The 27,254-nt window shown below is 32.4% G+C and overlaps 1 protein-coding gene across 6 annotated transcripts in view; it reads left to right on the top strand.

The window, feature by feature from the left end:
• DPP10 (dipeptidyl peptidase like 10) overlaps positions 1 to 27,254 on the top strand; it is a 457,935-nt gene that overhangs the window by 175,684 nt on the left and 254,997 nt on the right. For all 6 annotated transcript variants that reach the window (XM_039872698.1, XM_039872700.1, XM_039872699.1 and 3 more), the window contains one exon: positions 9,665 to 9,739. In XM_039872698.1, coding sequence (XP_039728632.1) covers positions 9,665 to 9,739 — 75 coding nt within the window. The remainder of the gene's footprint in view (positions 1 to 9,664; positions 9,740 to 27,254) is intronic.

Raw genomic sequence — 27,254 nt, 5'->3', positions numbered from 1 at the left:
AAAAAAAAAAAAGAAACATGCAAGCTGAGCACCTTCTTTATACTTTAGGCTTAATGCAACCTTCATCTGGACCTTTAAAAATGTGTCAAAAATGGATTGATCTTAGCATTTTTTCTGTTTCATAAACATATTGAAACTCTTCATGAACATTTCTTAGTAAGGGACATTTCAAGAAATGACTTTTGGCTTTGGGACATTAAAATATAAGGTTAGTAAAGAACAACTTAACTCTTAAACTAATTCACTCAGGAAATTATTTGTAGATCCATCCTTGAGCTTGTAGTGAATGTCTAATAGAGCTAAGCACAGTCAAAGAGATCACCAGTGTTTGCAACTGTAACTATGAGGTGAGAAAAGAGAATCTTGTTCTTACTTCAGAGCTGGGGATTTGGGCTCAAAAACTTTAATCTGGAGGTTGCTTCTGATTGTTCCTCATTGTTGTTCCATTGGATTTGACATAATTTTATAGGCCTTTCTATTTCCCCAACTAAGCAGAAAGTGCTATGCCACCAAGAGTAAATCTGAAATTACTTTTTTCCTTTATTATTGCTCTTTGCTTTGGTGCATTTATGATATCTGCTTATAAAATCAAATGTATGCCACCAAGAGTAAATCTGAAATTACTTTTTTCCTTTATTATTGCTCTTTGCTTTGGTACATTTGTGATATCTGCTTATAAAATCAAATGTATATTGACAAATGAGAAGAGAATGGAAAATCTTTTAATTATGTGTCTTGAGCATAAATAATAGTCCACCTGTTAATATGCTCAAGAAATGTTGATGTTCAAAGCTAAAAATCTGAGCCCTGTTGTTACTTAATTTTTCAAATGAATTGTCTATTTAGAACCTTTCTTAATTTTTCTATCTTGTTTTTGTTTGCATCATGTATCTATCATAATCTCATGTTAAAATTAGAGTGTACAGGTATTTTGCAAACTAGAGAATGCTAAGTAGGAAATGATAAATGCATGATAAAAAGAATTAGTTGATTGAGAAAAGTTTAATGTAATTACTATAAAAAACTTATTCGATTGAAAAATGAGCAAAAGTTATAGATAGACTTTTCACAAAAGAAACATATTATTGATAAGTAAGTAGATGCTTAACATACTTTACAAATACAAAATGATGGTCAACAAGGAGATGATATTTTGCACCTATCTCACTAGCAAAACTTAACTGATATTACCAAGTATTGGAAAGAATGTGTAGAACAGGGCCTCTTACACATTACAAGCTGAAGTAAATTTGTGTTTTTTCTTTAGGTAACAGTTTGTCATTATTGTGTGAAATAGAATATTCACATGCCCTCCTACCCACATGTTCCTCCCTAGACATTTATCATAGGAAGATGGTTGCACGTGTGCATCAGAAAACTAAAAATATTTATATACATACACTCATATACATATATCAAACTGAGTTATATATGTGTACATATATATATATGCATATGTATGTGTACATATGTTTGCCTAAATAACATTATTTAATCTTAGTTGGCTTTGAAATTTTCATAGAGGCATAAGGCAGTCCATGGTTTTATTCTTCCCTTTATCACTCAGCATTCTGTTATTGATTTATGCATATTTGCTTTTAGCTATAGTTCACCTGTGTTCAAGACTACAATTAGATATTTCATTTTTTTCATGTTATTTTCAAGGTTATATGGTTTGTCATTATTTCATTAATTACAATATATTTGTTCTTTATCTAATATTAAAATTTCACTGTCCATTTTATATTTTTATTTACTAAGTCCATTGTGAATGGTACTATGTCAAAAAAAAAAGTTATGATTAATCGAATTCTGTGCAGTCAAGGTCCATTAAGATAAAAATACTAGTTATTATACTATTTATATACAGTAATATCAAAGAAAGAAAATAGAAAGGAACAAGTAGATAGCAAACATGGTACTATTGATGAGAAATATACTAGAATGTATCAAATCTGTAACAAATAAGATACTTTTTAGTTACTAACCTTTATTCCATCTTATTTTGGGGGATTATTACTGATAATGATAAAATAATGATGTCATATCAATTTTAAATGGGCCTTTGATCCATAAGAACACATTTTAATATTTTTTATAAAGCAATATCGGTCATTATATTTTCTCTTTTTTAAAAAATACAGGAATTATAAAGTCTCAGTAGTCATCTTCTTGCCTATACCAAAAACCAAATCATTTTACTGAAATAAATGCTTGAAATGTATTATCATATTTTAAAATATTAAATCTATTGTTTAAGTCTATGAAATCATACTCTCTAATACTTACCTGATGGAATATGATAAAAGAAAATGAACTTAAGTAATTTGCTACTGGAGAATTCTATTCCACTCTTCTTATTTTTTAAGCATTATATTGAATACATTATATTAGGCCATGATGAGGAAAACTCATCTAGAAACTTTAATGTGTTATTTTTTAGGACTTCTATAATTTTTAATTTCTTTATATAGACTTTATTCTTTAGTGCAGCTGTACCTGAAAGAAACAGTATCATTTAAGAGGAAAATGTTTGAAATATGATTATAAAGCATTAAGAAAATTTGAAGACTCAAACTAACACAGATTGAACTTCAAAGAAATAGTTTGTATAAATATGTAACTTACAATATTCCTTTCCTCCTTTTTCAGCCAAAGTTTTCTAATTTAATGACTTTTTGGGTGGAGGAATATTGGCATTCTTTTCAAAGTCACCTTGTCCGTCCCCCTTTTTTGTAAGTTAACAGAATTCAGAGGCCATTAGTTTTCACCTATTAAAAATTAAAAAAAAAATTATTATTTTTTAAATGTTTTTTTGTTAATGGCCTATGATCCAAATTGATAAAATATTAATTTGGCTGTTCACATTTATTGACCAGTAAAGATATATGTGAGGCACTCTACATGGGTTAGTAGGTACTGATTCAATAGTCTTAAACACTACTTACTTGTATCGTAGTATTTTATGGATTGAGTTGCTTTACAAAATATTCTAGCATCAATAAAATACATGGTACCAAGAAAAAGAAAAAAAGAAAGGCCACCTATTATTTTTATACAACATGGATTCTGTAAGTTTTACACAGAAATATAATTCAAGCACTCTACTATGTAACTAGGCAGTAAGAAAAGAGAATGTAGGAAAAAAAGCTCAATAAAATACTTGACTTTAAAGTTCCTTGCATATAACAATAGTTGTTGCTTTGTTTAGAGCTACATGATTAAAAATAAAATCTATTTGCCACTTCCTCTTTTCTTTTATTTGAAGCCATGCATAGAAAGAGAGCTCATCTTGGGCATATACCATGGACCACAATTCGGTTGCCTTCCTTTATGGCTTCTCTTGATCCTCTTTTCCTCTTTATCCACTGCCAAGTAACCATCTCTCTCTCCCCATCCACTTAAGGTCAACTGGCTGTTTAAAACCCTTCCTCATTCTTATTTCATGATCACTTATAGATTTCACTGTAAAAGAAACATTTATAATATATACTTAATCACATATTCAAAAAATAATATTTTATCTTTCTAGAGTAAGATGACTTTTCTAAGCATTGTTGTCACATATGAATAAATTAAAAATAAAACTAGGTAATGAGGGAAATTATAGCCCAAATGGATTAAACATAAGGGATGTGTGAGTGTGTGTGAGTGTGTGAGTGTGTGTGGTGGGGCGGGGAGTTTGGTAGGGTAGAGGTTGAGGGAGCAGGAAGAGAAAGGAAAAGACCATAGCGTCCACTAAGACCTACCTTCTTGTTTTCATCATTCTCTGTTGAAAATGTGCCCACCAACACTTTAAGGCTTAAAGGATTATCCAGCTCAAGTTTCTGGACTAGTTTTTGTTTAATTGCTTGTTTGCTTGTTAATATAGATGCCTATACATATTTTTTAACACCAGCTCATTACAAGATCTAGAACAACGCTCACCTGAACTGCATAGTTGTTATGCTTTTGTCATTTCTCAATATTAAGGCAACCAATTCCTTCTTACCAATTTGTGCTCATTTTAACCTCATTTCTTATTCTTCTCCTCTTCCTCAGTCTTTTCTGAGATTCAAGTCATGCAAATGTATATTTTATAGTTTTTAGTACTTCTAATACTTAAATTTGTGTGTAATGATTTCTTGTCATGATCTTCAATGTCTGACATCTTGGAACACCATCATTATCTTATTTCTTCCTCTAGTTATAATGCTACTAATAAGAGTGAATTATTGCAATGGAGCTTCTTAATAGAGGCATTGCTGTTGCAATAAAAAAAATGTAAATTGCAGTTCCAAACAACATAGAAGAGCAAACACGGAACAATGATCAATGATTAGATGAACTGCACATATAATTATATATATACAAGGTCAGATGAATCACTTGAGCTGAAAAGGACAGGAGAGACAAGGGAGAATTCGAATGATATTTTAAAGACATACAATTTGAATAAGGAGTAAGGAGAGGTGAAGGTATTACAACAAAAATACAAGAGGTGAGAGCAGGTTGAATGAAAGTACAAGAGAAAGAAAACACACACACTTAAAAATAAAAGTAATTGTAAAGAATACTCATAATATCTGCATTGTTATAGATCTACCTCTAGCAAAGCACATTGTTTGAGGGGTTTTCCTCTTATTTGATTAGGATGGATTTGCACTGGACATAAACTTTCATCTGATATTCCACAACCTAATTAATGGTGACACTTCAGACATCTCTCAAATGTCATGCTTTTATACAAAGATTCTAAACATCCCTGTTGAAATTCCTTAAGGTACTATAACCTTAACACATCTAAAACAGGCATGTCTAAAATTTTCCTCAAAATATGCTGTTTTATGCATGTATGTATGTATGTATGTATGTATGTATGTATGTATGTGTGTATTCAATTTTTGCTTTTCCTCAGCTTAGATTGCAATAGGAACATTAACCCAGTGATAAACACAGAATTGTTTTTATACTCATTCTTTTTTTTCTCAATTTTCAATCTAATCCTTAAATTTTTTTGTCATTGGCATATGTCTTTGTCCTTGCTTCTTCCTGAATTCCTTCATAGTGTTTACATGCATTGTCATGGGAGCATCTTACCAGATCTCATGACTTCAAGATGTCAACAGATCCAACTCATTTTCTACCCGACTACCAGAGTAATTGTTCTAAATTCAATTTTTTTTTCTTGGCTTTAAATTTCACCACTCATGAAAAGAATAATCAGCCCTGCCATATTCATGTTGGCAGTAATGCACACATTATTAATAGCAGTAATCCATGGGGCTGGCTTGTACATCACCAGGACTCTCTTTAAGCTGCTCATGCATTTTGTGAAAATTATTCTCATAATGTAGTCTAGGATTTCATTTAACTGGAAAAAAATGGTTCACGAAGTTTTCATTTACATTACTACCAAATATATGAGAAGACTACCATTGTATTCTTTAAATCTCAAATCATCTTTTTTTTCCCCTCCCTCATTCTTATGGCAATTATTCCTTTACCAAATATTTTTGAACTGACAGCTCCTAGGCAGAATCAGGTCTCCATATATATTTTAAATATTGGGCTATGATTTAAATATCATGAGATTATAAATTAAAATTTGATTTCTAGCTTGTCTTAAAAAAATGGAAAACTAGAAATTATATGTACTTTCCTATAAAATAACAATTATCTGGAACTGAGGGACTACTGACTCTTTTAGACATCCTGACTCCTCTGCCCTCGATTTACCCAGACAGCTTAATTTTTCCCAGTCTACACACCCAGTCCCATAAGGCATTTGGGATTCTGGCCCCTACTCTACAATGGACTACAGAGAAACATAGTGCTTGTCTTATCTTGCCCAGTATGGGACGGAGAAGATTCTAGTGGACTTTGTTTATCATCTTTGTAACACTTTCAGTGTCTGCCATGATGCTCATCATATTATGACTGTTCATTAAATGAGTTTTAGTAGAAGAGAATGATACATACAAATGAGATATTACGAAACCTTCCTAAGCTTTCCGAAAGCATACGTTTGTTTTTCAACTTGATCAAATACCTTGTCTTCTTTATTTAATAGGTTTAGTTAAACACCTGCGTGTTTATTTTTTCCTGTTTATTTTATCTTGCTTTCCTTAATTAAATGTTCCTAGATGGAAGAGTTCATGCATTTTAATGACTTTTGTCCCGTGTTCAGGGTCAAAAAATACACTGGTAGACATCATTGCTAAATGTTACCAATAAACACATGTAGAAAATATTTCTGCATTCTTTTATTTTAACAGTAATTAAGTGATTAAATATATAGGTAATATAATAGCATTATTAGCAATAATGAATTTCCCCAAACCCTAATTCGAAGCTGTATAAATTTGGCACTCAACCAAACTATATTTATGTCTATAATTAGGGTCGTTGTAGACCCAAGGGTCTCCTATGGCTGCTAGAAAGAATTAACCTTCCAGATGCAAAATATGATAACATTAATGGCTTACACTAGGAGAGATTTGCCTGAGACTTCCAATCTTCCTTGACTAAGCTGCAAGGATGTGTTTCTTATTCGTGTTATCATCAGCAAGTCTCTTTGCAGAACCAGTGACCTGCACACAACTCTAAATTCAAAGAAGGTTCAGCAGCTTGTCCCCTAGAAAGGTATTTGGAAAGTTTCCCAGTGTGTTTGTGCTGCATAACTGGAGGCAGTATAGTGATAATTAATAAAGTGCTAGACTGGATAATTGTAGGAACTGTAAAAGATACTAAAATGTTGTTAACAGAGGTACAGACACACCTGTGAAAGCGCGAAGTTAATTTTTGTGAGGAACATCACATGAGAGTGGATGGGGACAAGGAAAGTGAGCTTTTCTTTAAATAATTCAGACTTCAGACAGGGAAGCTCTCTTTAAATAAAAAAGAGAGAGAAAGAAAACTGCTGGTGAGAGAATACGACTTATGAAAGGAATTCCTCCTATATTCTTTTGTTATGTTTGTTCCTCTGTGATCTTGAGAAAAGTTTAAGAACTGTGGCTTCAGAGTTTCCTAATTTCCATAGGATGGAATGAAAGCATTGCTCTTTTAACTGACTTTTAAATAACCTCTTCTTACTGTGTGACAGTACACTTCCCAATACAAGATATGGTAATGTTGAGAGAAATGGCCTTGTGTTCTCAGTGTCATGCTAAATTCCCCACAGACCAATGTCTACCAAGTTTCAATATGTAATAAATTAATGAGGAAAAAAGAAAGAATAAGAATGAGGATATGTACCTCCCAGTGCTGTCAGGAGGATTGAGGATTATTGAGAACTACAAAAATCTAAGCAATTTACAGAGATTATGATAAATGATAGCTTTATTGTTGTTGTTATTTTCATTGTTATTGAAATGACTTTGTAAAAAAATGAAAAAAATATCTTTATATGAATCCTTGCCAGTGATTCTTTTGACCTGACCTTTTTCTAAACTATCTGATACATGGGCCATACAAGATAGATGTAAATAGACAAAACCTCTAAATCTTGACATTGCCATATAATATTATTTTCTCTCAGACCACTCCACTCTCTTGCATATCTGGCTCAGGATTAACACACTGTGTTACTCCACAACAATTATCTGACACCAACTGAGCAGCCTACAATTCATCTCTAACACTAACTACCTACCCAGTGTTAGTGCAGACCCCAGAGGTTAACGACTGAGTGACTGCCACCACTTCAGATACCAGTTGCACATCCCAGGTCCCCAAGCTACCTGCATTTTTGTCTGACTTGGCTACAAATTTGGTGTTTTTTTATAATCTTCCTTCAGTTTTGATAATTTGCTAGAAAGTGCTATACAGTTGACCCTTGAACAACATGGGTTTTGGGGTATTTTAGGGGCGCTGATCCCTATGCAGTCAAAAATCTGTGTACTACCTTTGTCTATGGAGTTGGCACTTCACATATGCAGATTCAAACAACTGGGGATCAAAAACAGTATTTTTCATCCCCAGTTGAGAATCTGTAGGTGGGAAACTGTGATTGGGAATGTGATAATACCATTTTCTGTTTGTAGTTACTTGAATCTGCAGATGTGAAACCAAAGGATGCAAAGGGTTGACTACATTTATTGAAAAAAACCTGCGTACAACTGGACCTACACAGTTCAAACTCATGTTTTTCAAGGATCAGCTGTATTTATGATTACTGGTTTATAAAGAATACAAATGAAGAGCCAGATGAGAAGGCAAATAGAGTGAATCCAAAAGGGTACCAAATCTCTGTCTCTATGAGTTGGGGTGTGCCATCCTCCTAGTCCTTTGATATGTTTAGTAACAAGGAAGCTTCTCCGAATCTCATTGTTCAGAGTTTTTTATTTATGTTTCATTACCTAGGTGTGGTTGATTAAATCATTAACTACCTGATTGGACTTCATCTCCAGCCCTTCCACCCTCCTTGATCTCCAAATATGGTTAAAAATTCTAAGCCTCTAATCAGTGGATTGGTTCCTCCAGTGGCCAGCCCCCATCCAAAAGCTATCTAGCCCCTCTCCCTGTACCCTAAACCTTAAGTCATTTCATTATTACAAACCAGGTCAAATGAGACTAATATTAACAAAAGACCCTCCCATTACTTAGGAAATTCTAAGGGCTTTAGAAGCTCTGTGCCAGAACCTGAGAGAAGGGAGAAACAAATAAATTTTCTATTACTCCACACAAACTTTGCCAAATATTGATTAGTCTGAGTTTCTTATCTTGCCCCTTAAGTTTTGGGGAATTTCAAATAAGAAAACCTTGACTTTACCCTTTCAGTTCCATGGAGAATAGTCTTGTGGAAACTGCCTTGATATAAGGTACACACAATTATTTATATATGTATATCTGCAAAAACTATACAAACTAGTTTACCTAAAATTCATATACAGTTTATTTTTTGTTTGTATTTTGTAAGCTTTTGATGCATAAACTCAATTTGCTTGCCTTCTCTTTACTAATGAAGTTAACTGAAATCTATATTTCAAATAAAATCATTTCTCCACTCTCAATATTTCTCCTTCATTTTAGTTCATTGTTTTCTGACATTGGGTAAAACTATAGACTCAGAATCAATCAGGTGCTGTATAGTTTTATATATATATATATATATATATATATATATATATTTTTTTTTTAATATACATATATCAAATTAATTATGTATTTGTGTATTGTGTTTTAATTTGTTTCACTCTGGGAGTTTAAAGAAATTCTGTCTTTAATATAGTGGCTTCTTTCAATATAAATGTTTAACCTATATGCAAAGTTCGGTCATAAAATCATGATACCGCAGGATGTCACTATTTCTTTTCCTTTTGATTAATTGCACATACAAATATAAAAACATTTGGTTACTTAGGAAGTTCAATGAGTTGTTACTTTTGTTTTTTATAATGAAAATATTAACATAGTCTTTGAGTGATAACATGTAGAAAAGGTACATTAACAATTTTTTTAATGAAATGTGTAATATAGCCTCTCCAAGTTTTTATATCCATCTGTATAATATACACACATGCATGTCCATATTAATTACAGGAATGAGAATGCCTATTTCACAGTGTTATTAGCATCAAGTTTTTTTTTTGTTTGTTTGTTTTTTTTATAATTCTATATCCAAATGCACATTTATCTCTCTGTTGTTAAGCTTTTTAAAATAATTGTTTCCTTTTATTTTTAGGTAACCTTCAAAGCATCAAGATATTTTGTTTCACCAGATTTAAAATATGTTCTTCTGGCATATGATGTCAAACAGGTAAAGGAATGATCTTCTTTGAAAACATTTTCTTTATAATGCGTTCAGGTGATAGTTCACAGTTTTCCTTGGTTATCTACCCACCTAGAGAAAATCTGGCATATCTAATAGCCGCAGGGATCACTAATAACCAATACTACATGAGAGAAGTTTGCAGACAATGTCCTTTCTTCCATACATGGCTAGTAAATAACTGAGGCAATCTGCCAGGTGCTGATTTCTGTTCATCTTTATTAGAGGGGAGTGTTTCAGGTTATACCAAACTGAAAACTAGGGGCTTTTGACATTTTCAACATAGGTTTATTCTATACTTGATTGTTTCATGTGTGTAAAGATTAGGGAGTTTCCTAATAGCTGTGCCCTGAGTGGCAGTATGGATAGCAGGAAAGGACTGGTGAAAAACTGGTTCAGGTTATGGTCAAAGAGTTCTTTGGTGGTATTTGAGCATAAGCCTTGTGGTTTTAGAAAATTTTGAAAGTGAGACAAGCCAAAAAATTAATTCAGAGCAAATAAAATGCTCTAATTGCAATTAGGGCTTTAGTATTCCATGTCAGCTTTATAGCACAATTAGAGCATAAGTATGGTTGTTGAATATTTTGTACTTAGATATCATTCACATTGTTAAAAAGCAAAGTAAATTTTGAAAAGTCAGTTCAGCAGATTAGTCTCTGTAGAAAATAAGTGATTGGAAATCATTCAAGAAAGTTTTATGTGCTTTAAGACGGACAATAAAAATTTATAGACTTAAGGCGGAAAGCCTCATATAATCCATTGAAAGATATTGAGCACATGAAATTTTACAGTTCAAAGGACCTTCTTTTTGATGGTTTTAGTTTTTTGAAATACACACATGCTATATTTTTATCTGAGTTTATATACTTTTTTATTTAAAATAATTAATAAAAAAAGATGGAGATTGCAATCAAAGTAATCTTCTATTACAAATTTTGCCTTCTTTAACTTTTTCTTTGTTGTCTCTATTCATTGAGATTTTAAAAAATCACATGTAAGAGCAAGAAAAATACTTGATTTTTATAAACAAAAATATTACGACATCCTAAAAATGTTTTTAAATAATATTGTTTATCTAAGTAATTTTAAATTAAAATAACTGCTATATTAAACTGATAATAAACTTAAAAAAAAATCAGATCTCAGTAGCTAATTAAAGCTAAGTGGACCTGGCAGAAGGATAGACAGATAGATCAATAAAACAGGGTAAAGAACCCAGATGTAGTCTCGTACAAATATGCCTGATTTTTGACAAAGGTGCCAAGCCAGTTAATAGAGGTAAGATAGTCTTTTCAACAAATGGTTCTGGGGCAATTGGACCTCCATAGGCAAAACAGACAAACAAAAACACATGGACCTAAACCTCACAGAACACACAAACTAAAAATGAATTATGGACTTAAATGTAAAAATGTAAATTTATAAAACTTTTAGAAAAAATGTGTAAGAAAATCTTTGAGATCTATGGCTAGGAAAATAGTTCTTACACTATACATCACATTTATAAAATTTACAAGGAAAAGGTATTGTTTTATGAAAGTCCCTTTTATAAAGATGAAAATACAAGCTATAGACTGGGAGAGAATACTTGCAATTCAGATACTCACTGAAGGACTAATATCTAGACTATATCAAGACTCTCGAACTTGAGAGTTACAAAAAAACAGCAACTATACAATCAGAAAATGGGCAAAGACATGAGACATTTCATTGAAGAATATATGCAGATGGCAAATAAGTAGATAAAAATATGGTTAACATTGTTAGCCATTAAATAAATACAAATTAAAACAATAAGGAATGTTTCTACACTCATATCAGAATGGATAAAATTTTTTTAAAAAGCATGCAGGGAAACTAGGTCACTCATCATACATTGCTGTTGGGATGTATAATGGTAAGTCTCTCTAGAATACAATGTATAAAATTAGTTTAACTTTAGATGTTCGGGCAAAGTATGTTGATTATATGAGAATATAATTAATACCAAAATGTAAATGAACACCATTAACATATTAAGAAAATCTTAATATTCTCTTTTTTTGGTTTAACTTCAGGAAAAATAAAGATAGTTTATGATATATCAATCTCTGGATTATTGTAATAGGTAAAAAATGATTAAACTAAATATCACAGTCTTATTCAATTTCATTTATTCATTTTCTTTATTCGAAATTTATTATGTATCAACTACTGAAAAAGACATTATGCAGGAGTGTGTGTGTGTGTGTGTGTGTGTGTTTGCACACAATATGCACACACAAGTATGAATCATTTCCTTTAAGAAACATACAGTCAGGTAGAAGTAATATGACCAAACATATTTACCACATGCGGTATTGAATGATGTGTCATAAGAGTGGTAATATAAGGAAAAGAGAAAATTTTAATTTAAGATAATCATGTTAGACAGGGAAGCATATGCTGGGTTTTGAATCAAATAAAGATGAATGAAAAACATTCCAGGTGGGCAGATAACATGGGACTTCATGGAAGCAGCATTAAATATTTGAGGGATGGCAGTCAATTCAGTCTTGCCCACAGGTTTACAATTTGGAGAGAAAAAAACCTATAAGTCATGTCAAGCCCAAATTAAAGAAGAATGTAAATCTAATTCTGTTCTATACAGTTTAAACTGATATAGCAATTTGGGATTATTGATGTTTTTAGAGTAATTAAATGTCGTGATCACCCTGCGTGTGTGTACTGTATTTGAGAGTGTGTCCACATGTGTATACTTCCCATTAACAAAGATGGGAAAAAACAATTTTAAAAAATCTAACCATCCAAACATATTCTCTAAAATTATTTTGGTGTGTTTTATTCCTTTTATCCTCCTGTATATATAAAAGTAGGGAAACTGTAGTTATCATATATTAAGCATTATTTTAGGGAGATACTATTATCCTGATATCAGAGAGGAGAAAATTTAGTCTCAGAGAAGATGGAAAATGCATGACTAGACAGACTTAGAATTTTATCCAAGGCCTTTCAAGAAGGTAGTAATAGCTTCACCCTAGCAGACTGTGCAATTGTACAGTGATTTGTCTTTATCTTTATTATAAGAAAAACTATTACTATATTACTAGAAAAACTCAATTAAAGGCTGTTTCAACTTACAGATTCTTCCTATTGGAACTTTGCTGTTTTCATTTAAAAAAAATGCTTTGAAATTTTTTCAGTATACACCTTTTTTTTCCTGAATTTAATATTTTTGTGGTATGCATTTCTATAAGTGGAATTTCTGAAAGTGTATAGCAGATTTGGTAATGGAACTGACATTCATAATAGTTAACACAAAATTAACTATTTTAGTGTACAGTTCAGTGACATTCGGTACATTCACCACCTCTATCTAGTTCCAAAACATTTTAATCACCCCAAAGGAACCCCAGGCCCATTAATCAGTCACTCTCTACTCTTTCCTACACTACCCTCTGGTAATCAACAATCTGACTTCTGTCTTTATGTTTTTACCTATTTAGGATATTTCATGTAAATGGATTCATATACTATGTGACCTTTTATTTCTGACTTCTTTCACTTAGCATATTTTAGTTTTATCCACATTAGAGTATATATCAGTACATGATTCTTTTTTTTTGATTGAATGATATCCCTTTGTATGTATTACCACAGTTTCTTTATCCAATACTCCATTAATAGATATTGTTTTTTTCCCTACCTTTTGAGTATTATGAATAGTGCTGATATGAACATTTGTACACAAGAATTATTATTATTTTTTGCCTACCGATTTTCAAATGTGGGACTATATACTGAGGGGTGGAGTTGCTGGATAGTATGATAATTTTATGTTTAACTTTTTGAGGAACGACCAAACTGTTCTCCAAAGTATTATTGTACCATTTTACATTCCCATTAGCAACATATGAGTTCCAATCTTTCCATGTCCTCACCAGTAGTTTTTTTTTTCCCATTCTTTTTATTATAGCCATCCTAGTGTGTATGAATTGATATCTCATTGTGACTTTAGGGTATATCTCCCTATGATGAATTATGTTGGGTATATATATTCATATGTTTATTGATTATTTGCATTTCCTATGAGGAAAAGTCTATTCAAGTCTTTTGCTATTTTTTTTTTCTTTTTGTAGTTGAGTTTAAGAATTCCTAGGCCTTATCAGATATATAATTTGCAAATATTTCCTCCTACTTGGTAGGTTTTCTCTTCACTTTCCTGGTAATGCATGTTGATGCATACATTTTAAAAATTCTGATGAAGTATTATTTATGGATTTTTTTCTCTTGTTACATGCTTTTTGATATCATAGCTGACAATCCATTGCGAAATTCAAGGTAATGAAGTTTTACCCTCATGATTTCTTCTAAGAGCTTTAGGGTTTTAGTTCTTATATTTAGGTTTTTGATCCATTTGGAATTAATTTTTGGATATATTTAAGGCTCCTGATACATATTGAAAAAACAGCTTTCCAAAAAGGTTCTGTTTGTTGATACCGACCTTAGGCAGTACATGGCTTGTTTATTACCATCTTTACCAACATAGGAGTATATCTTTTAAAAAAGTAATTATTATATTGCTAGGTTATATGTAGCTTAATTGCTAATCAAATAAATACATACACACACATACATACCCATACAATCAGTATTAGTTTTATATTATTGTATAATATATTGCCCAAACTTGGTGACTTTTAAAAAAGCATTTACTGTTGCTCACAGTTTGTATGTACCAGGACTTTGGGATTGGCTTAGTCATGTGGTTCTGGCTCAAAATCTTTCATGAAGTGGCAATCAGGTATCAGCTGTGGCGAGGGGTCGTAGGGGAAGGGGCTGCAGTAATCTGACAGGTTGCCTGAGGTTGGAGGATACCTTTCCAAGGAAGATCACTCACATGGTTGGCTGATTGGTGTTGGCTGTTGGCATGAGGCCTTCGGTTTCTCCACATGAACTTCTCCGCAATGTTTGAGTATCCTCATGACATGGTATCTGGAATTCTCCAGAGTGAGTGATGTGACAGATAAAGATAGAAACTTCAGTGCCTTGTATGATCTATACTTGGCAGTCACCTGTTACTTTCATCGTGTGGTTTTTCTTGGTCATACAGTCAGCTCTAATTCAATGTTGGAGAGGACTACCAGGAGGTGAGGATTTGAGGGGACCATCTTAGAGGCTGGCTAATAGTCTCCAAATTCATCCTACAGGCAAAGTATACCCATTCTCTCTAAGGTTCCCCCAATGTTTGTGTATTACAGTCTGGCATTTTATTAAGCAGATTTGGTCAAGGCCCAGAGAAGTCTCAGGTGTGGTCCTTTTATTACAGTACTTTGAATATATTTATATAGTCATACATATTTATAATAAGATACACATATATTTTAGGTATAAATATAGATATATATGTTTGTTTTAATCTGTATTCAAACATCAGTTTAGCTAACATTCTCAGTATACTCATTTGTATTAGTTTTATTGTGAATAATGTATATATATACTCTATTCCTTTATCTTCTGTAATCTTGGTATTTTTTTAAATGTTCATTTGTATAATTTAATTATTAGTTCTATTGCCCTTTTTTTAAACATATTACTATTTTTTGGAATTATTTATTTTTTGACTTTGAGAAAGTTTGAATTTTATGGTAAAATTTATCTTTTACTTTGCTGTGTTTTCTTTTGTCTATAGGCTTAGAAAAATGCCCATCAACACAATAAATACATAATTGTATTTTTCTGTGTTTATACATTTTTATGCATAAATATTCCATTTTGTTTTTAAATGTCTATGGTGACAAGTGATCAAAATCTATTTTCCTAATGATAATAATAATGGCAAGACCTATCTTTTATATGAGTGAATGTAATCATAGCCAGTTACCTGGGAAGACACCAAAGGAACATTTTTAATATATTATTAGGAGGCCTCACAACACTATCGAGAGGTGTAACCTGACTCATGGGTGCTACACATGTCCTCAGCCTCAGTCTTCTCATGACTATAACGGAGAGGAAGAAACATGAATACTTCTCAAACTTACTAGCTTGAGTAATTGCTTTACAAGAAAGAGAGGCGTGTAGTAATAATCCTGCCTCAAGGATTCTGCTGAAGAGCAACTATAAACTATCTGCACTGTTTTTCTTTTGTTTTGCTTTTTTTGTTTTTGTTTTTGAGTCAGGGTCGCTTGCTCAAGAGAGCTAATTTAGTTTTCTCTCCTTAGCAATGCTCTCAATCTGGATCAAATGCCAATTATTTAGAGAACGACAAATCTAGAAGATATTTTGTAGGTCACCAATTGAGTTCTGTGTGTTACCCGTGGGCAACCAGTGTTGAAACACTGTGTGGATTACCATTTTTGAAATGCTTTATTTAGAGCTTGAGCTAATACAATCATTGTGTCTAAAGTGTAAAGAGATATGATTCTGGCTTTTTTCTTAGTCTTTTTCATGTTAACTGTACTATTTTAACAAACACTGCAATGGTCTGCAATTATAGTGCCCAAAGTCATAAAGCAAGTATAATTACTAATATAGGTTTATGAACAGTTTTTGCAGCTTCTGTATCAAGAGCTACATTATACATAAGTAGTGTAAAATATAAAACCACGATCCTTAGTAGTTTGCAAAGAATCTAATATTTTTGTATTAATATTATATTTTGATATCAAACTTGGGAAGAATTTTTTCTCTTGTGATATATGACTATTAACACTAATATGATAATATGAAAACTATTTTCTCCAATGTAAATTATTTGCGCTCAGGAATTTCAAAAAGTTAATTTCAACAAAGTGAGAAGCTGCTTTTCTTTTTCTAGTCAGATTAATGTTTCTCATAGTTTGAACCTACAATATGGTTCCACCTCATTTATGCTCCTCATAATTTGAGAATGTGTTAATACTTGTAGTAAGGATCTATAAACAGATTATGATGAATGCTTTTTGACTGTAAGAATCTTACAGTTTGATAAAGGCTCTAAGATGCATGTTCCACTAACTATATTACAGGGGAAAAAGAGGTAGATTAAGCGGTGGAAAGAGAAAGAAAGATAATTTGTGACTGGAAGGAAAGATGAATCTCCCTGTAGAGAAGCAGAGACTAAATGTTTGAAAAGATGGTCTTGCTGCAGGTGTGCTTTGGGGTGGTCTTGTGAGAGTCTCCTTACTCACTTTGAACCTTTGCAAAAGGAAAAGTGGGCTGGTGGAAGTAGTGCTTAAACCTGGCTGCCTCTGTTGCAGAGCCTTGATGGGAATATCTCTGGTTGTGCAGTTCTTTTATTCCTAGCCTTCTTCTCACAACCGCAGTACTTATCTGACCCTTGAAGGCATCGCAGTTGGTGACTCTGTTTACACAGAAAGAGATTCTAAAGCAAAGCAGACATAGAAACCTTCAGGTGGATGTCCTGAAATACTGGAGAAAGGAGCAGGACATGAGATAATCTTTAACATTTCCTTCTTTTTTTGGATGTTAAATTTGTGTGATCAAATGCCAAATGGATAGACAAAAACAAAATAAGTCCCACCTCCTATATTCAGATGGTTGAGTTTATCTGTTTTTCTAGAATCACAGAAGTATTTCTAAAATAAATGTTATATTATTAGACCAAAGAAAGAGAACCCAATAAGTGCTTTTCTCCCCTTTGGCTTGTGACCAGCAATATGAACCCTGATGACTCTACAAAAACTCAGCAGGCATTTTCCTGCCTGCATTCTCACATCTGCACCCTTGTCTGAAGGATAGAGTAAGGATGAATGAAGAGTACTAGAGAGAAAGACAAGGACTATATAATATTTCTGATGTGCGGAATTTCTAAAAAGCCAAACTTGTAAAAACAGAATAAAATGGTGATTACCAGGGAATGGCAGTGGGGGGACAGGGCAATTTTTTTTTAGGGTACAAACTTACAACGAATAGTAAATAAGCCCTGGAGATATAATGCACAATACACTGACTATAGACAACAATTTTGTATTATAATTATCAAACATGCTAAGAAACTAAAACTTAATTATTCCAACTACTTAAAAGATAGGGTAATTATGAAACACGATAGAGGTGCTAATTATTGTTATAATGGCAATATTTTACAATATATAAATATATCAAATTAACATGCTGTGCACCTTAAATTTACATAACATTATGTTTCAAACACATTTCAATTTAAAAAAAAAAAAAAGAATTCTGGGAATGGAGAGATAATGTGCTTACTTCGTCTCTTGTTTGAGAGAAACTCCACGGTCCCTAGCTGGTTTTTCTTCAATTGTTCTTGTTCTTTTTTAGTTTTCTGCACTCGAGCTAAACTGATCTTTTTAAAAAAGAAAATCTGAATGTCATCCTCTGTTGAAAATCTTCCCAAAGCTTTCTTTTGGGATAAAGACCAAAAGTCATAACTGTCTACAAGGCCCTGCCAGCCTCGCCCCTCACAACTGCCCAGTTGCTTTCAGTACTTCTGAGATTTCCCACAGTTCCTGGAAACTCCGTGTACCCTCCCATTGTGGGACTTTCACTGCTGTTCTTTCTGGAGCATACTCTTGCTCCATGTTCTCTCCTCCATGTTGAGAACTTGTACTTATTCTTTAGATGCCAACTCAGTCATACTTTGCCTCAGGCATCAGAGCTGTTCCAGACTTCTCCAACTCCATAAGTTTCACGGTACTCTACTTCTCCTTTATAAAATTTATCACAACTGTAATTCTGTCTAACACAATGCCTGGCACAGTGTTGCTATATAAAGAAACAAACACCTCCAAACAAACAAACAAAAAACCCCTCAATATATGAATTAATAAAGCAGAACTTCTAGCAAACTTTTCCTTAAAGTGACAGGTAAGAGTAAGTGGGCCTTCTCTAGGCTTTTCCAGGCATCTGGTTCATACGTACGTCTTAATAGTTCTGTCATTTTATTGAGCATGTCAATCTTTGAGTACATTGCCTTGACTAAACTATAAGAACCTTAAAGTCAAAATGTTGCTTCATTCACTTTAATGCCCATAGAGTTTTCTATGGCAAATGGGACATAGTATACAAAGTTTGTAGAACTAAAGCATTGATTCTTAATTTTGGCTGCACATGAGAATCACCTGGAGAGTTTTAAAAGTTATTAATGTTTAGGTCCCACCATGAAGAAATCCTGATTTAATTGGTCTGGGATATAGCCCAAACACTGGAGTTTTAAAAACTCCCCAGAGGATTGTAATGTGCAGTGAGAGCTGAAGACCACTGAATTTACGTGAACCGGTCTCTTCTACCTGCTGAAGACTTTCCAGACTCCAAACAAGGGAAAGACTAGAACCAAAAATAAAAATACCAGCTTTTTCATACTGCACCTACTTCGGGCTAAAGTCTTTACTTGTACGCCCTTATTCCCTATAATTTCTCTTTATAGTAGTTGATGTTATTCTTCTTAATATTATAGAAATATAGATGCAAAGGAAAGTTCCAAACTTACCGAATGTAACTCAGGATTTAAACATTTTTTTTTGTCTTTTTTTCTGGAACAGTAGTTGTCAATATATGGTTCCAGCATAGCAGCACCAAGATCACTGGGAAATTGTTAGCTGTGTAAATTCTTGGGCCCTGCCAATACTCACTGAAACAGAAACTCTGGGGTAGAGACCACAATCCATGGTTTAACAAGCCCTCCACGTGTTTCTGATGCATGCTTAAGATTGAGAACCACCTATTTAAAGAGTCTGATTTCTTAAAATGCAAGTGTTCTGCCCGAGAAAAGACCTAAGCACCTAGAACTTACCTATGTACATGACAATGATTTAGAAAAAATATTTAAGAAAGATGATATACTATTTTTTCTTTAGTATTAATAATTTGATCCTGGATTTAATATCCTACTGTTTCTTTCTGGCCTCAGACATTGGTCTGACCTCATTTGCCCTTCAAGTTTGATGCATTAAGTCATGTTATAAATAGATGTGGCTTAGTGAAGAGTGTGTAGAATTTGGAGCAAAATATATGTTTATATTTAAGCTATTCATACTTAATTTTTTGGTTACAGTATATCATGCATATAGGAACATACACATATTGTGAGGATAGCTCAATGAATTTTTACAAAGTGAACACTCTCCTGTAACCATCACCCAGATCAAGAAGCAAAACATTTCTATGCTTCTTTCCAGTCACTACCCATCACAAGGGAGACTACTGTTCAAGCTTTTAACCGCTTATATTACTTTTGTCTGTTTTTGTACCTTAGATGGATAAATAGATGGATCGATGGATAGATAGATTCATACAATACATATTATTTTGTGTCTTCTACTCAATAGTAAGTTTGGATTATTTCTCTGATCCTCCTTTGTGTTGGATTATTTCTCTGATCCTCCTTTTCCTATATATTATACTATTTCTTCTTTAGCATTATTTTAAAAAGGGACTGTAGTGTAGGAAACAAACCTTTATTGATTACTCAAACTGTGCCTCTTATTTAGGAAGTGTGTTTGAATTTAAACCTTTTAGAGTCCTGGCTCCTTTGTCAGAGATATAATATTTGGCAGAGGTAGGAGATTAAGAGATGCTAAGTAACTTACTTAAGGACGCCAGTTCACAGTTGTAGAGCTGAGACACAATTCCATCTTTCTAGTGCCAAAGTCTATAGTCCTTTGATCATACTGTCATTTTGAAAACGTTCTTACATGTCTTCATAGATTTATTCTGTACCTCTGGAATAAGTTTTTTCATTCATTTGAAATGATATCAACTGTATTCTAATTAAGAAACTAAGACAAATGGAGCTTGCATCACATGTCATTATTTGCAGTAGTAGGGTAGAATTTATTATATTTCTCCAAACTTAGTGGTTATACATTTTATTTTCATATCTACTTCTTAGAAGTTATTTCCCAAAAATAGCTAAGTTATTGTAGGATGAATTTCAGTGCCATACATTTGAAAATATTTTTAAAGAAGAAAAATGTATTTCAAAATATGTTGAACTCTAGATATTATAAAATTTTGATGATCAGAGTATTTGGAGTTAAAAATTGACAAAAAGCATTTGCCATTTCCCAAATCAAACAATTTTTTTCTGTTATTCTGTCATGTTAAGTCATAAATATTATCAATTATTTAAATCCATTCTACTTTATAATCTCAATACATTTGAAATTATTAGTCCATTTGGATTATTTAACAATTGCATTTTTAGCCATCATTAAAAAATTAATTGTGTCTTATATAAGCATTTCTTTTTTGAAGACAAGTAGAAACAAATATTAAAAAACTTTTTAAAATATTTTTTGTTTATAGTTTTCTTATTGTTTGAATTAACAATGCACAATAGACTAATGAATAGTTAAATTAACTATTTATTTTACATTGTCATCTTCCTTATTATGTTTTATGTTCGGGGTCAGTAAATTAAGTTTACCGTTGTTTTGGCATAATTAGAACTATCCTTTATGCATAATGGGACATAAATTTTTGTGAGAATAAGCTCTTTCTAAATAGAAAAGTAAAAACTGAATGATTTTTTTTTAAAGCCTGTCTAATAGAAGGAACAAATCAATTATACATGCACTAGAGTTGCTGTCTTAGTATCTTCCAGAGTGGATTCTCTGCAAAAGAACAGTATTGATATTCTCTAGAGTTAGATGCCTTCATTTCAGATTATTTTCCTACTGGTCTGTAGCTCTGTAGACAAGACCCTCTTTATGATAAATATATCTATTTTAACTAAGAAGTAATCATAGTGAAATGAATCCTGCATGCACTACTGCCTGAAGAAGTAACTCTTCTCTAGTGAATTATCTAATTAAATTCTGGGTCTTAATACTTCAGTGCTTTACAATTATAGACACATATTTAAGAAGTCTGTGGGAGTAGATGATCTGGTCATAGGAATTTCTAAGCTATTAAGATTCACACACTTGGGGCACACTAATATTTCAAATAATCCTATTAATAATAAACTCAGGGAAATTGCTGCATAGGAAAGTGACTGCATTCAAATATATGGGACTTGAAATCGATCCTGAGAGCCTCCTGCTTTCCAGTGCTCATAAAATGCACCTTCTATATTCTGTTGTAGCTGTTGCTAAACCGCCCTTCCAGTTAACCCCCTCCTAACTAAAGAGAGGTGATAAAGTATGAAAAATATAGCAATATTAATTTTAGAATGTTTTTCTTGGTTAAAACAAAAGAATTCTAGCAGGGAAAAAAAGGGAAGGAAAGGAGGAAGGGAGGAAGAAATCAAAGTTTTGGAAACAGTATTTTTAACTTTTTATTTTTTGTACTAGCAATTAATGTATTTATCAGTTTATAACTATTTCAAACACATTTACTTTTTATTTCGAAAATAATATTTGTTATAGAGAATCTGAAAATACTGAAAAATATATAGAAGATAATTATAATGCCTATAATTACCTCTTTTAGAGAAAACCACTGTTAATATGTTGATTTATCTCATTCAAGTTTTGTTTTTGTCATAGGTATATATGTTTTGTCCACTTATAGACAAAAATCATTACAGTTCTTTGAGAAACACTGTGTTAGCACAATACTGCCATTCTAAGTGTTAAGGTCTTATTCTGGTAACCTAATGCTGTGTAATTACTCCAAACCTTAATGGCATAAAACAGTAATTTATTATAATCACAGATTCCATGCGTCTGAAATTTTGGAGGGGCTAAGCCGCACAATTTCCACCTGTGATTTCTTATATGGTTGTTGTCAAATGTTGATTGGGGCTGCAGTCATCCGAAGGCCTGATTGGAGCTAGAGGAGCTGCTTCCGAGTTGGCTCAATCACATAGCTGGCAAGTACATACCGGCTGTCTACTGACAGCCTCAGTTTCTTTCCAGGTGGACCTCTCCTCAGAGCTTCATGATATCCTCAACTGGCTTCTCCCAGAGTGGGCAATACACGGAAGCAGGGGGAGTGTGCAATGCCTTTTTTATCTAGCCTTGAGATTCATAAACCTTCATTGCCACTATATTCTACTCACCACATAGGGGCAGCTGTGATTCCAGGTGGGAGGGAAATGGACTAGGCCATGTAAACTAGATGAGAATCATTAGCTGCCACAGATCCTGAGATGAAAGAAATGAATTGTGTGAAGGCTTTGGACAATACATCGCAAAATCACTGCAGCCATTAGGTGGAGATTACATGCTGAATGCTAATGTTGTTCAGTGGCTTTGAAGATGGCTAACTATGCAGTGATTAATTAATTAATATTATGTATGAGAATATTTATTAATATATTGCAAACCTCTATTATTTTTATGGTCCTTTCCTGTTCGAAATGATTAAACCAGTTTTAAACAAACAAACAAACAAATAAAAGAATAATTATAAAAGTTTAGAATGAACAAGCTAGAATGGAGAGTTGAATTAGCAGACTACAGAATCAAGGTAACAGATAATCTAGAGATGGGAATGCTTGCCCAAGTTAACACAATTAAATGTATTACTGGTTACAGTGAATTTAAGCATAAGTTTTATAGAAAAAATGGTACTTAAAATAGGAGGAGGGATAATAACTGATATGACAACTTAGGTATTTTAATTAACCATAAACTCAGTATAAACTTACTGTCACATGAACTTTAAAACCATTGATATATTTGTATGTTAACTTAATAAAATTAAACTATCTAAAACTGTGCTGTCTAATACTATAACTACTAGCCACATATAGCTATAGAACACTTGAAATACGGTTAGTCTAAATTGAGTTGTGCTATAAGTGTAAAATATACACTCCAGATTTTGAAGGCTTAGTAAACAAATGTAAAATATTAATAGTGAGTCATAATCATAACATGTTGAAATAATATTTTGTAATAATTAGAACATATTAGTAATTGATTTTACCTTTTTCTACTTTTTTATTAATATGGCTACAAAAAATTAAACCTACATATGTAGGGCTAACATTATATTTCTATTATCGGTGCTGCTCTAAAACACTGGTGGTAAATGTTCCTGGTATTCTAAGTGCCAGTTGGAATACACCTGGTATCCTGTACCCAACTAGAGACTGTATGGAAGGAGACAATTATAATTCTCAAAGATTTAGAGACTATAATGAAACAATTAGATATGTATTGTGTGAAGTGAAAACTTGAAAAAATACTAAGGGGAGGATAATAGGTATGTTGTGTACTGAATATCATGGAGAATAGAATTTAGATGTATCTTTTAGTGTAAAACTAAGGTCAATTCTATTAAATGGCATCAAGAAGACAGATTTTGGCTCCATAGAGAAGACCTCTCTAACACTTGCTTGTTCAATAATACAGGGGCCAGTGTGGTAGTCGGTGTCTACTTTAGAAATTTCCAAAAGGTGGATAGATAACTATTCATTAGAGGCATTGTGCAAAATAATTTTGCAAGGGGGGAACCGTGATGGGATAGTTAAATTTTAATGCCTTTCCTTAATCCATAAGAGATAAGTTTTCCCTCTGAAATACATCATACCATAAATACAGGAAGAAAGAGATGTGCGACTCTCCAACTAATATGACAAGTTTGAAATCTTGCAGAATATACAGTCCTTGACATTCCTTGCTAGAGATTTCAAACAAAAGCAGTAGAGTCTGCTTTATTTAGTTGTATTTATTTTGAATAGGATCAAATATAGGAAAACTTTCTCAGAAAAGTTACAATAGTAATCCTTACTAGAAATAGAATACTTTAAGTAGAAACAAACAAACAGAATAGTCACACATAGAAAGAAATCCAGAAGTAGTGTTTTCTGATTATACATTATAAGAAATAACGTTATGATTCCTACTTGGAGTTTACACTAATTATTTTTAATTGCATTTGTGTTGCCTATTTTAAAAAGAAAAGCAGTTAAAGATTGTGTGTTAGTAAATTAATGAGCTTGAAAATAGTGGATGGCATTTAACTAGCCAAATGAAAAGGACTTTAGCATTTCTGAATAGAGGGATTAGAGTAGCAGTCTCCAAACTTTTTGGCACCAGGGACCGGTGCTGCTATTGGAATCTAATGCCTGATGATCTGAGGTGGAGCTGAGGCGGTGATGCTAGCACTGGGAAGTGGCTGCAAATGTGGAGGAAGCTTTGTTGGCTTGCCCTTTGCTCACCTACTGCTGTGCAGTCTGGTTCCTAACAGGTCACAGATTGGTACTGGTCCACAGAACAATACCAGTATGCAGCCAGGGGGTTGGGGGACCCTGGAGAACAGAATATAATTAGAGTAATGAGGCCATTAATTTTTAAAAGATCTCAGCCAGAAAATGACCATCAAAAATTTGAGACTTCTTTTTTTCTTCCTAATTTCAAACTATATTATAAAGCTATAGTAATAAAAAACAGTATGCTGACATAAAAATAGACACATAGACCAACGCTGCAAAATAGAGAGCCCAGAAATAAACCCATGCATATACAGTCAACTAATCTTTTTTATTTTACTAAGCACCATGTTAAGAGTTTTATTTATTTATATTTTATAATGTAGTTCTCCTATTAACAAAAGAGGATTCTGTTTCCATTTTACAGATGAGGAAACTGAGGTTACAGAGAAGGGCAAAAGTTTTGTTTATATGTGATGTTTAATCCAATGTACCTAAAATATCATGAAGTATTCCATAATCATACTTAATTTTAGTTATTTATACTTATGTTTAAATTTTTACACTTCTCTCCCCTTGTGCCTTTGAGATCATTTAAGATCAACACCAAGAACCATGCAAATGGACACTATTGTTATTTGCTTGTTTTTTGGATAATTGAATGACTGTGGTAGATGGTAGATAAAGCTTCACCACTCAGAAGGAGGACGCATTCTCTGCTTCTTCTTAACAACCTTCAATACTCTGTTTTAAAATAAGAGTATATAATCATACTTCCCAGATATGATATAGCCAGGGTATTTATGTGAAATTCAATCTTTATAAGAGAGATAAATAATCAAAGTTTTTCACATATAAATTTTAATCTTAAACTAGTTTTTGTACCTATAATTTTACACTTAATTTTATAAAAGGTGTCTGACAATGTTTTAATCATTTTTTCTTTCTGAATAGAAAAAAAATATTTCTCCCTATAATCTTTCAAATGCAAAAACATTAATAATTTTTAATAAAAGAGTATCACTTTGTCATTATTACTTTTCTCTAAGTATGGAATTGAGGAGCAGAACTTCATTTTTTTTTCTTTGCAATAGCATTTTACTTAATATGTATGCCTACTATATATAATAACACATTCTGAGAAGAGGTCATTTTATTAATAATTTACATTACCTTTATTTGCAGATTCAATGATGCCTTGAGACTAAAATAGTGGGATATATTCTCACTTACTCTCTCTTATAGTTGATGACATTATTTTGTGTTTATTGGTGTAGTGCAAAATATAGGCATGCTGCAAAAGTTGTTTTGAAAGGGGTGTTTTTACAAATAATGGGTGTTATTGATAGTCATAATGTTAATAAAAAATAGAAATTTAAAATCTGACAGTAATTGAATTATTGTGGACCAGATCTGTAGTTATTATTCATTTGTAAAATAAAATGAGGTCTTTGTTTTCATAAAATGCTCCAAATTGCAGTACAATATGTCAAAAACAGCCCTTTTTCCTGTTATTTTACCTTTTAGTTATTTCAGATTTTCCCACTGTACAAATAATATTGTGATAATCATCCTTGCACTTAAAACTATGTCCATATTTTTGATAAATAATTAGATCGAATGTTATTAATTTTGTAAGGGTTACTGAAGCATATTAGTATATTTATTTTTAAGAGATTGATGTCAAATAACACTTCCTCCAGCTCTGTATTACTGTGTGTGTTATTTTAATTTAACCTTTTAAGCATTATTAAATTTTTGCATGAGAAAATTGAATAAAAAGTTCAAGAGATTTAATGAAGACCTACTAGATAATGGCAGAGCTGGGATCAAAATTAAAGGTCATGATATTAATCACAATGTTAAGATGATTTTAAGATGTAAAGTATTATCTACATTAATCATAAGTTTATTTAATAACAATTCATAGAGAGCTTACTGTGTGCCAAGCATTGGTCTGTGTGCCATGGATATAGCACTGAACAAAAACAAATGAGAATTCTTGTCCATATGGAGCTTGCATACTAAGAGAAAATAAAGAAAATAAATAAGTAAATTACATAGCATGTTAGATGGTGATAAGCGCTAGGGAGAATTTTGTGTTACTTTTAGTTTTACTTTTACTTTTAAATATAGAGTCACATAAAGTTGCAACCTAACAGAGAGATGTCTGTCTTCTGTACCCATCACCAACCTTCCCCCGGTGGTGGCATCTTACATAACGACAGTGCATTATCAGAACCAGGAATAGCACATTTATCAAAAATTGCCTGCACAATAAAATTAAGTGGACTATAGATCTTACTCAGATCTTATCGGTTTTTGCATACACTCATTTTTTGGCATGCCTTTGTATATAATTGTATTTCATTTTATCACCATTGCAATGGAAATATAGATCTATTCTGTCACCACAAAAGAAATCCCTATGCTGCTCCTTTATAGTCACACCCT

This window comes from Pteropus medius, unplaced genomic scaffold, assembly GCF_902729225.1.
Source record: "Pteropus medius unplaced genomic scaffold, Ma_sr-lr_union100, whole genome shotgun sequence".
Taxonomy (NCBI): Eukaryota; Metazoa; Chordata; class Mammalia; order Chiroptera; family Pteropodidae; genus Pteropus; species Pteropus medius.
Note: the sequence above shows the minus strand (reverse complement) of the source record. Positions and strands in the feature narration are given on the sequence as shown.